At 37.4% G+C, this 12,147-nt stretch overlaps 2 protein-coding genes across 2 annotated transcripts in view; both read left to right on the forward strand.

The window, feature by feature from the left end:
* The first annotated feature begins 1,230 nt into the window (after positions 1–1,230).
* LOC101623927 (keratin-associated protein 13-1-like) lies at positions 1,231–1,908 on the forward strand. The gene has a single exon (XM_004675500.1). The coding sequence runs from the start codon at positions 1,231–1,233 to the stop codon at positions 1,906–1,908; it is 678 nt and encodes a 225-aa protein (XP_004675557.1).
* A 10,144-nt stretch (positions 1,909–12,052) lies between these two features.
* The window catches only part of LOC101624157 (keratin-associated protein 13-4-like), a 1,404-nt gene continuing 1,309 nt past the window's right edge, over positions 12,053–12,147 (forward strand). Inside the window, 1 exon segment of the mRNA XM_012730742.1 lies at positions 12,053–12,118. Coding sequence (XP_012586196.1) covers positions 12,053–12,118 — 66 coding nt within the window.

Below are 12,147 nucleotides of genomic sequence, written 5' to 3' on the forward strand. Positions count from 1 at the left end.
GCCCCCAAGAGCTCCTGCCGGTAGGGCTGTTCCAGTGCTGGAGCATCTCTGGCAAGTGGATAACGGAGATGACGAGAGGGACAGGACACGCACAGAGGTCCGAGGCTATGTGGACACTCCACCTGGTTTTATTTGAATTACAAAGAAACTGAAAACGCACAGCAGTCACTAGTAATATCCTCTGATCTCGGGAGCATTGCTCCCCCATTTCCTCGGAGCACGTGAAGTTCCACGAGCCCTCTGCTCACCACACGCCAACGATGCTCAAATCCATATTATAAAATGGCACAGTATTTGCATATAATTCACATATATTCTCCTACAGGCTTTCTATCATCTCAAAATTGCTGGAAATACTTAATACAATGTAAAGTTATGTGAACAGACATCCCATGGTGTCACCTAGGGAATAATGAAAGTGAAAAAAAAATATCTGTGCCTGCTCCAAAGAGCTACAAATATTCTAGCCTAAAATTCAGTACATTGTTTTATCTGAGGTTGACTGCAGTCCCAGTTTGCATTGGGTGTCCGACTGCATTTCACTCTGAGATTTTTCAGATGCATAAGTTAGTATCCACAGAATTTCTGTTGGATGCTAACACTTCTTTCATTTTGCCTCTAAACACGTGCTGATTTAGCAGTGTGATCCATCTTGTTTCTCTTCCGTCTTCCCTATCTACCTTCCCTTCCAATGCATCTGAGAAGCAACATAAGGCAGTGTCAAAGACAGGATACAAAATGAAGAATTATTTAAGAAATTGAATAAAATGTGAGAAAGAACATCCCTTTGGGAAAGTAAGTATCTCTATACCACTGGCATGAGAAAAGGTGACTTCATTACCATCCCTCCCTTAGTGTAAGCATTCCTAGGCAACATACACAAAATGCTCAAGGAGTCTTGGTCAAAGAGAGCAGCATGGGCTTTCCTGCCTTGATTACATGTCACTAATTGCATGAGTCACGCATCTGAGACTGGTAGAGTCCATGGGCTTAGAGCTGTAACTCGGTGAATTCACCAACGAAAATGAGATGCTCATAAGAATACACCTGCAATTACAGAAAACATTACTGACTTACACATATGCGGATGAGGTGCCCACGTGCCAGGACAGGGCCTGTAACGCAGGACACTCCCTCACTGACAGTATATAAATGCTCCAGTCCAAGAGGTGACATTAAACCTCAGGATCTTCTCAGTGCAATTCAACTGAACCTACATCTCCTGTGAACATGTCCAACAACTGCTGCTCTAGAAACTTCTCCAGCTCTGAAAACTTCTACTCCACCTCCATTGGGGGCACTAGGAACTACCCTGCCTCCTCCTGTGGCTCTTCCTTCCCCAACATCGTGGTCTACAGCTCTGACGTGGCCTCTCCCAGCACCACCCAGCTGGGCTCTCCTCTCTCCATTGGCTGCCAGGAGACCTGCTGTGAGCCCTCCAGCTGCCGGGTGTCTCCTGTGGTGTCCAGCCCCTGCCAGGCTTCCTGCTTCCGCCCCAGGCCCTCTGCTTCCTGCAGCCAGTGCCTGCCTTCCTGCTCCCGCCCCAGGCCTTTCAGCTTCTGTGGGCTGTCCTGCTTCCGCCCCAGATCCCCCAGGCCCTGCGGGGTGTCCTGCTACCGTCCCAGACCCTCTGCTGCCTGCAGCCCCTGCGCGGTGCCCTGCTCCAGCCCCAAGCCCACTACTGTCTGTAGCCCCTGTGGCTTGGCTTACTCTGGAAATCAGGGCTGCGGCCCCAGCAGCAGCTGCTCCCAGGTGTATCAATCTAGTAGCTCCTACTCAGTGGGGTGTGGGCCCAGTAGCTTCAGGCCCCTGGCTTGTGGGGTCCCTGGGTTCCCCTCTCTGAGCCTCGGCTCTGGAGTCTGCCGCCCAGTCTCCCTGACTTCCGGCACCTGCCAGTCGCCTTGTTAAGCAACCACCTGTGGATCTGGCTTCTACTCACCTGTGGATCTGGCTTCCAATCATCATTTAATTATATGTCTACACTTATTATTCAATATCTTTATTGCCTTTCTTCATACGCTTTTCATCACCTACAGAAAGTGTTATCCTTTGTAATCTGATTACTGTACTCTCACCTTTTCTCTGGCCCCAAATACAAGCTGACAGATTTTATCTGAAAAATTCTATAATTAATTTAATAGCTTATAATAACATTGAAAACATTCTTGGACTTGGAAATTTGTAGTTCGATTTTTCCAAATTGAGAAGAGTTATTTCATTTTCATCTAATAAATTCATTGATGGTCATATACAGTGATTGCTTTTGTTGTTAATTTTCTTTTCTGACCTCCTCTGCTGCACACCCTGCAGGTCAACCTCTTTGGGTTGTGGGTCTAGTAGCTTGCTGTACTACTGATCCAGAAAACTCTACCTTCTAGGTCTGAACCTGTAGGTTCAGCTCCATGAGGTATGGAGACTGGATATTCTTCCCTGAGCTATGGATCCAGATTCTGGCTTCCAACCCACTTTGCTGGTAGGAGCTGTGAGTCACTGTGTTACACATCAGCTTGTGCATTTGGCTTCTATCACTCAACTTGTTGATGGTCACACTTTTTGAGCAATATGACCAAATATGTTCTGAACAGAGACTCAGTTATCTTAATGATGCTCTGGAGAAACTCTGTTATGAGCTCCTCACCTTCTATCTGCAACAAGATATTTGCCCCAAAACTGTTTTAACAGTTATTAACTTGATGTTTCATTCTATTGGATAAATTAGTGGAATTAACTAAATATATTAGCAAATCAATTGATGGAATTCATGCTAATAAACAATAAAAGGGTATTCCTGATTTAATGAGATTTTTCCATCCACTTTATTCAAAACATAGATGAAAACCCAAATGAATATGACCTGAAGAAATCATTCATTTGGTTTCCAGATATTTCTCTCATTTTACTATTAGTTTAAATTGGTAAGACTTGCTTTCATTGTGTGTGTGTGTGTTTTTTTTTGGGGGGGGAGGAGTTACATAGATTTAAATCACTATAATTTTCAAGGAGTTCTTTGGAAATTGAATTGATTGGTCCATTTGAATTAATTTACTTGGGAGTTTGAACATTCATTTCTTAAGCACTCCTGTTTTCCAGAAGTCTTACATTGTTTGGATAGACTCTGAGGAGGACAGAACACATTTCTTTCACAGATATGGTATCTTCATGTTTGGTCACAAAACTAAAGAAAAAATTAATTTGGAATATATAACTGAGCAGGAAAAAATTTTGGTTATATGGAAAGTTTTATACATTAACTAAAGTACCTTTCTTTGATTCACTCAGTGTTGGGTGGCAAATAGAATCTGATTGCATCATCTCACTTCTTATGTAATTTATGCATTTGAATGTGTAACCAGGAAGTCGGTTATCCTCCGTGAGAATCCACTAGACTCTTGTGATGTAATTTTACTTTCTTGTTTCCACGACTCAACCTAAGCATGATTGGTCAAAATGACTTTTTCAGACGTTCAAAAGTATTGTTTCATTCCTAGAGCTATACACTTTCAAAGATGTCTTGTTTTATGGTGTATGTTGCATCTCTCTTATTTCATAAGTCATATGTTTTAGGAAGAACAAAATAAAGTGTTATGGTAAGTAGCATGCTAATAATTGGAAGGCTAAAAAGGAAGACACTATATTTGTGAAAAGCAAAGAAAACTGTTCAAAAATGTTTCCTTCCCATTCATTTTCATAATTCTATAAGAATCATAAGAAATACATATTTAATAAACTCTATAATTTTATTTTACTTGCTTTATTTTACTCATAAGGGCTTGAAGACTCAAGGTCTTCATTCACTGTGAATGAAGGTCCACAGCAGGTTCTAGCCCAATAAGAAAACCAAGAAAACCAAAAATTGTATGGCACGTGGAGACTAAGAAGAGATGTGAGAGAGAATAAGGAGAAATTTGAATAAAACAAATTGAATGAACAAAACAGAGCAATATAAAGATACTGTGTTTAGGGAATCATTAAAAATCAAGTTACAATTGTTTGGTGTAACCATGGAATATCAGGTTAGATATATAGACATCTATTCATTTTTTGATATCTTGAGATTTAGAGTACATTAATCTTGGGATTCATCTCCTCCAATTCATACTATTAAAGCAGTTTTCTACAGTGTTACTTGGTCACATTTTCTTTTTTTTTAAGATTTTATTTATTTATGCATACAGAACTGGGGTATGCGGTGGGGGGGATGAGAGGATCCACTGGAGACAGAGTGGGAGCAGAACCGCACATCTACTGAAATACACGATGAAGAGAGCAGCGGGTGAGACAGGGAAGGTCTGCTGTGCCATGTGCTCACCTCCCTGGCCGGGGATTGAACTCGTGCTGCAGTGGCTGTGCATAGCTTCATTGTGCTGGGCTTTAACCCACTGTTTTACCAAGGAGGGCCCACAGTTTCTTAAATGACTAAATATTCTGAAATACTTTATAAACTTTTGGTCAAATGTTATATGAAATAATATTGTTTTATCTATTTTATATCAATGTATATTCATATCAGTACAAAATTTAATATAATACAATAAATAAATCTCTTGTATTCCAACTACAGAAAAAAAAAAAAAGACATAAACTGAACACTTAGCAGGCTTTCCAACTTCTGGAACAACAAACTCCTACTAGATATACTTCTCTGGCCTGACTATACACTTCATGTAAGAAACAAAGGTGATGCTAGTGGTTGATACTGCTGTTTCATGGACACTGGCAATCGACACGAACAACTACTTAAGGATGTGGAAAAGACAATATCACAACATCAATATAAGGAATCTTCTTTAAAGCCATGTGGATAGACTTAGGTCAGTAGGCATAAAGAGCAAAGATCTTTGTATCTTTTCATTTAAGATCAGGTTAATTGGGTTAAAACACTGAATAGAATTTAGAGCTATAGGAGCTTCCCTTCCAGTGTATGATACCACACCACACCCACCACCAAGGCACCCACAGTCCTCCACCTTAGTCCACTGGGACCCTCCACACTTTACTATTCTTTCTACTTCTCCTGGTGTTAGTGGCCTCAATGCTCTGTCAGATTTCTAGAGTACATTATTGGTTTAGTCTGACCCTTTGTTTTGTTTCTCTGTAGTCCACATTTAAGGGAAACCATACAGTGTTTGTCTTTCAAATTTTAACTTATCACTTAACATTATCCACCCAGTTCCATCCATGTTATCACAAATGACAAGAGTGTATAACTTTTTATTATAAGTGGGTAATATCCCATTGAACATAGGCATGTGTATATCACTTCAAATTACTGTTTCTTCATTACCTGGGTAGATAGATACCTATGAGTGGAATTGCAAGATCATATGGTAAACCCAATTTTCATATTTTGAGAAACCTCCGTACTACTTCCTGTATTGGCTGAACCAGTCTACATTCCCAGCAACAGTGTGAGGTCTTGTTTATTGGCACATCCTCACCAACCGTTGCTGTTTCCAGTCTTTGCAATATGGTCTATGCTTGCAGGAGTAGGCTGTAACTCTGAGCAAAGAGTGTATCACTGGGTGTTAGCTCACCTCTGTAAGAAGTTCTCACAATACTGGCAAGACGAGCAAGTGAAAACAGTGAACACAGAGGCTAGAAATGTCCCTCGAAGCATGAGGACTGTGGTGATGATGTATGGGTGAATTGAAGTAAACACTGTTTTCAAATGAACAATAATGTAAATGGGTATATAAATTAACAAGTTAAAAAAATAAAAAAGAAATCTCAGTAATCTTACCTGGAAGGATTATTGTCTCCAAAGAAAAAGAAAAAAAGACAATTGCCAAAGCAAAACTAATGTGTTAAAACAAAAACCTGATACAATGGCTGCTTCTTCTGAACGCTCCCTCTTTCTGTGTTTAGTTACAGAGGTTAATACTAAACTCCCACTATGGCCCTATTCCTTGAAACTAACTGGCCTCTTGGTTTCAAGACGTTGCTTTCTGCCCGGGCAGGAACAATGCTATCTCCCCAAACAGACAGATACATATCCAGAGTGTCTACCTCAGCAGCATTGTTATTCAGGAGCTGATGAAAGCTTGACCCAAACAAAGGTTACTATCACTCCACGTGTAGGTGTTTCTGAATAGTAGAAGGTTTCTCAATCAGTGTTCAGCCCTCTATTCTTGTTTTTAAATTTAATGTGTCCTTGAAGATATACTTGCCTTCCATCTAAGGAATTTCTGCATGTTTTTTAGCATAAATTTCTCTGAAATAATGAACCCATTGGAAAATGAACACTGAGTTCTAATAATATTCAAAAACAAGACAAAATAAAACAGGTGTTAAATGATATTGTATATAGTTGAAGGAATTTAACTTTGAAAATGCACAAAACTCACACTTAGCCTAAGCAGTGTTAAGCCTGAGATTTGAATGGTGCAAATAAAATTATATGACCATACATAAACTATGTTCCTTTTCTGACAGTGTGTTTTTAATGACATCTACATTAATTAAAAAACTCATGGCCAAAACTAAGAAGGCGAAAGAACTGAAATTCCTGCCTTTTCTCACTTTTTCCATGTCCCCATTACCTCTTTTACTGCCACCCCTCTTCACACGGATCCAAATCAACTTCTTGTTAACTCTGATTCTACCCAATCTTCTTGAATCACTTGGTCTTTAAATATTTGGTTCTTCATTTGCAGTCATGTCTCATCATGTCCCATTTTTTTCTCTCCATGAGAGTAGTGCTGGATTATAATATATGATAGGTGGAAAATAAATTTGGAGAATGTGAACCAGTGATGACATATAGACTCAATCATCAGAGGCATCCTTATAAAAAGTAATCCTATGTCACTGATGATTTGGCACAGCAGACAAGAGGCAGAATGAATTCCAATACAAAGCCGAAACAGATCTGCATGGTGTCATGGCCAAGGATAAAAACAAGACTTTCTTGGCCTTAATAGATGAGTATCATTGACAAATTGTCCTAAAATTTCTGATTTAGCAATAATCATTGGCTTTGTGCTGTAACAAGTTATAGCACCCATAAATATACTAGGTGGGAAACTAGTCAACTGCACTTATAGACATTATTAGTGAATCACAACATGTAGAAAAGGATAAGCAAAAGTGAGAGGAATGAGTTGGTATTGCCACCCTCATGGACAGATAAAAATCACCCAGGGCCCTCCCTGGTGGTGCAGCGGGTTAAAGCACAGCACTGAGAATCTAAAGCCGCTTCCGCATGAGTTCGATTCCCGCCTGCCCGGGAGGTGACCACATGGCGTGGCAGACCTCTTCTGACCCGCCCGCTGCTCCCCTCAGCAGTGTACTTCGTAGATCTGCCTGTTCTGCTCCCCACTCTGTCTCTGGTGAAGCCTCTCGCCGCCCCTGAGCCTCTGGCCTGTACCCCAGTTCTGTATGCACAAATAAATAAATCTTTAAAAAAAAAAAAATCACCCAGTCTGTATGATAAACTTAAACTTCAGAATCTTCTCATTGTCACTTAACTGAATGCATGCTTCCTACCATCATGTTCTAACACTGCTGCTTTGGAATCTTCTAGTGCTGAATAGGTGAATAATCTGGATACCCAGCCTCCTCCCGTGGCTTTTCCTATCCCAGCAACCTGGTCCATAGCATTCGCTAACTGAATGCAAATCTCTACAGTGATGGTCACCTGCCGGCACCTGCCAGGCTCCTGGTGCCAAACATCATGTGCATGGAGCTGTGATCACAGAGAAAGGATGGAGAGAAATGTCAATATTTTATATATGTGCATATACTTATCTATATGATATATATGCACATGTACATATATATTATGTGAATAATTAAACAGATTATATGATGTTGCAATGAGAATTGTGGCTACAAATGTGAAGGTTACCAATCTATCCATCCATCTACCACTCATCACTTGTGTTTAAAACAAAATAAACCTTGATTTTATTTTCTCCCATTCAAGTACTGAAAAAGTTGGAATAATCTGTGACTTGGACAACCTCAGATGATATTTTCTCCTACTGTAATTACTTGTACATATTCTATAAAATAATTTCATCATACTTATGTAATATGATGATGTCTAGAAAAGGTGAAAAAATAATTCACAGCAGTTGTGTTGTGGAGAAAATCTTAAAACTATATATATATGTGTTTATATGAGTATATATACATATATTTATCTTATGAGAATATTACCAACTTTAGAACTCTGTGGGATAATTTGCCCTTTAATACCCTATAAATCCAGAAGTAAATCATTTATGAAGAAAGATTATGTCAAATTTCAAATTTTCTCTAAAAACATTTTATATTATGTTGCTACACAGTCAAAAGCTAGCAGGCATTAAGCTGGTAATAAATAAATAAAATCAACAGAAGATCACATACTAGACCAATTATAGGTCCATAGAAAGGGATGTATCATGAGAACCTTCTAAAGTAGGGTTTCTTAGCAGCATCACCATCACTATTTTAGGGAAGATAATGAGATATCTCTTTGTTTCTTTTGAAAAGTAAGATGTTTTGTATTATTCTTAGTCTCTATCCCATATTTGAGTCAGAAAAACCAAAAATGCCTTTCTAGTCATTGTCAAATATTCCCTGAGTGAATAAAGGCAATCATTCTTGGTAGGGAACAATTTATCTAAACTAATGTGGAAAAAGAAAAAATAAAAATAAACCTTTTAAAAGTGTGTGAAAGAATACTGACCACAGAAAAAAGGATTGAACATACTTTTTGTTTAACACACTTTTGGGATTCCTAAAATCAGATACAGCAGAGAATGAGAAATAAAATATATTAAGGTATAAATGCTGAGAATTTTCCAAAACAAAGTCAATATGTGCCATGAACTAAAATTTGGATAAATACAAAGAATACCACATCTACACACACACAGGCAATAACACCAATGATAAAGAGAAACATTTGCAGTTAACCTGAAAAAAGAAAATGATTATCTTAAAAACAATGAAATTTAAATTCCTTACTAAGGCAATTGAATAAAAATGCAAAATTCAGAAAGAAAATAGATGGTATACTAAAATACTATGCAAGTGAATAAGTGCTTCAGAATTGAAGATAATTTCAGATAACAAAATAATTGAAATTCTCATCTAGTGTGACCCTAAATACATACTAAAAGTTGTCTGCTAGTGAGAAGGAAAATACATTTACCTGCTCATAAGAAATGTTTGACATTAAGACATTATATATTTTTATTCCATTCTTAAAAATGCTATTCTTTTTTAGTCATAGTAAACCATCACCATGGGCATATTCCCCATTTTGGGGGATACAAATATGTCTCATTCTCTATTAGAAAACTATAATAAAAATATTTTTAGACAGCAAATAGACAAGATGTTTTCTGATGCATCAATCTTACTATTCCAAGTTATAGCTTTTGAGTATCTAGTTCCTTATTAAGATGATTAATAAAAGTTGACTCCAGTGCATGATTAGTAACAAGTTGAACAGCAACTCATAAAATAATTAGCTAGCTAGCAAAAGTAGGATCTAAAATATACAATGAATATACGTTGGTTCCACATACTACTGAGTTGAAAAACATTGGAAAACACAAAAGGTCATCCATAAATTAATGTTTTCAAGCCTTTTCTTTCTCAGCTCAGTCAACATTTTTATATAAAATCTACCATTATTTTTTAATGTAGATAAATAATTCTTTCAAAAAAAAAAAAAAAAACAATGTAGTAGTGTTTTTACTTGGCTGCATCTAATACATAGCCTGAGAGATAGGAAGAAAAATTCTTAAAATTTTATTTTTTGTATCAATGTAATTCACATCAATAAAACAAAAGATAAAAATCATATGACTGTATAATAGAATAAGAAAAAGCATTTGCCATGATTAAGCATCCATTTATGATAAAATACCCCAAAAATAGGAACAGAGGATAAGTAACTTAGCATACAAAAGGCCATATGTAACTAACTGACAGTTAACATCATTCTCAATGATGAAAATTGAAAAGCTCTTCCTCTAAGATCATGTACAACACAAAGATGTTCACTTGCACTACTACTATTGAACATAATACTGGAAGTCCTAGGTAAAGCAATTAGGCAAGAGAAAGATCCAAGTAATCCAAATTGAAAAAGAAGAAACAAAACTCACTATTTGTGGCTGACATGATATTAAACACAGAAAGCCCTGCTGGAAATGAAATAAAACAATAATAATACAAATAATACAGTACAGTAAAGTGTTGTTATAAAACCACACACAAATATCTGCTGTATTTCTACATGAGAATAACCCAGAAGAGAAAGAAATCAAGAAAATAATCTTACTTACAATTGCATAAAAGGTACTAAATACCTAGGATTAAACTTAACAAAAAGAGATAAAAGACATATAATGAAAGCAGTAAGACATTGTTGAAGAAATAAAAGAAGATACAAAATAATGGACAGATAATCCACGCTCATGGATTGGAAGAATTAATGTTGCTAAAATGGACATCCTGGGCCCTCCCTGGTGGTGCAACGGGTTAAAGCACTGCACTAAGAAACTAAAGCCACTTACGCATGAGTTCGATCCCAGCCTGCCCTGGAGGCGACCACATGGCGAGGCAGACCTCTCCTGATCCGCCCGCTGCTCCCCTCAGCAGTGTATTTCGTCGATCTGCCTGTTCTGCTCCCGGCTCTGTCTCTAGTGAATCCTCTCACCCTCCGCATCTCTGGCCTATACCCCAGTTCTGTACAAATAAATAAATAAAATCTTTAAAAAAAAAAAATGGACATACTACCGAAAGTAATGTAGAATGCAATCTCCATCAAAGTTTCAGTGGCATTCTTCAATAAATAGAATAAACACTACTGCAATGTATATGGGACCACAATATTCACATGGAATAAAAAAAAAAAAATCACCCCTAACAGTTGTATCACACATTTTGAACTATACTTTAAAAGCTATAATAATCAAAACAGTATGGTGCTAAATGAACATAGACAAATACAAAACAATGGAATAGAATTGATAGCTTTAATCTATGGCAAAGGAGCAAGAGTAGGCACAGGGTAAAGGGAAGTCTTCTCAACAAATGGTGCTAAGAAGCTAGCCAAACACAAGCAGAAGAGAGAAGCGAAACTATATCCACACCATCCCCAAAATGACTCTAAATAAAGTAAAATAATTGACTGTAAGACCTGAAAACATAAAAACATAGAAGAGAACAAAGGAAACACTCCACAACATTGGATTCAGGGACATACTTGATTCTTTGTCACCCATCAATGGCAAGAAAACAAGAGAATAAAAACAAATGAAACTTCATCATATTAAAATGCTTCTGTGCAGTGAAAGAAACACACTAAAATCAAAAGATACCCTATTGAATAGAAGAACATATCTGTACATCATACATCTAACAAGGACTTGATAGCCAACATCTATAAAGAATTCATACAATGCAACAACAAAAAATTAAATTACTCAATCAAAAAACAGGCAGAATTCACTCTTTCATATTTTGATTCTAAATGCTCATCCATGGTTCCCTCTAGACATACCTTTTTACCTTTCCATTAATATTAAATTTAACACTTGAAAAATAATTTTGGAGAATGTAGTTATTGATCACAAGTAGGTTCAAATTTTAAGTTTTTTTTTTTTTTTAGCAAAGCCAAAGCTATGCCTTTAACTAAATAAAATAATGTGATGACATTTAAATCCCCACCCTTAAAAGGAACTCATACCTCTGCAAAACTAGAATCAGATACATATGCAGTGAATACCAGGAAGAAAAAGAGAGGCATTCCAGGAGATGATGGAACATTCATTAATGCAAAGCAGTCATAGCAATTCTGACATAAAGATAGTTCATTGGCTTTGTGTTATAACAAAAAACATAGCACCCATAAATACAATATGTAGGAAACTATGCAGTTGCAATTACAAAAAAGATAATTAAGTTAATACTATGCAAATGAAGAAATGATGCCCCAGTGGATTTCAACACCTGTTTCTAGCAGTATATAAATGCCACATCCAGGAGGTAGAGATGAAACTCAGGATCTTCTCACTGTAACTCAGCTGAACTCACATCTCCTGTCAACATGTCCTACAGCTGCTGCTCTGGAAACTTCTCCTCCCGCTCCCTGGGAGGCTACTTGAGCTACCCAGTCTCCTCCTGTGGCTCTTCCTACCCCAG

Source organism: Condylura cristata, unplaced genomic scaffold, assembly GCF_000260355.1.
Source record: "Condylura cristata isolate star-nosed mole 26May11 unplaced genomic scaffold, ConCri1.0 scaffold00003, whole genome shotgun sequence".
NCBI lineage: Eukaryota > Metazoa > Chordata > Mammalia > Eulipotyphla > Talpidae > Condylura > Condylura cristata.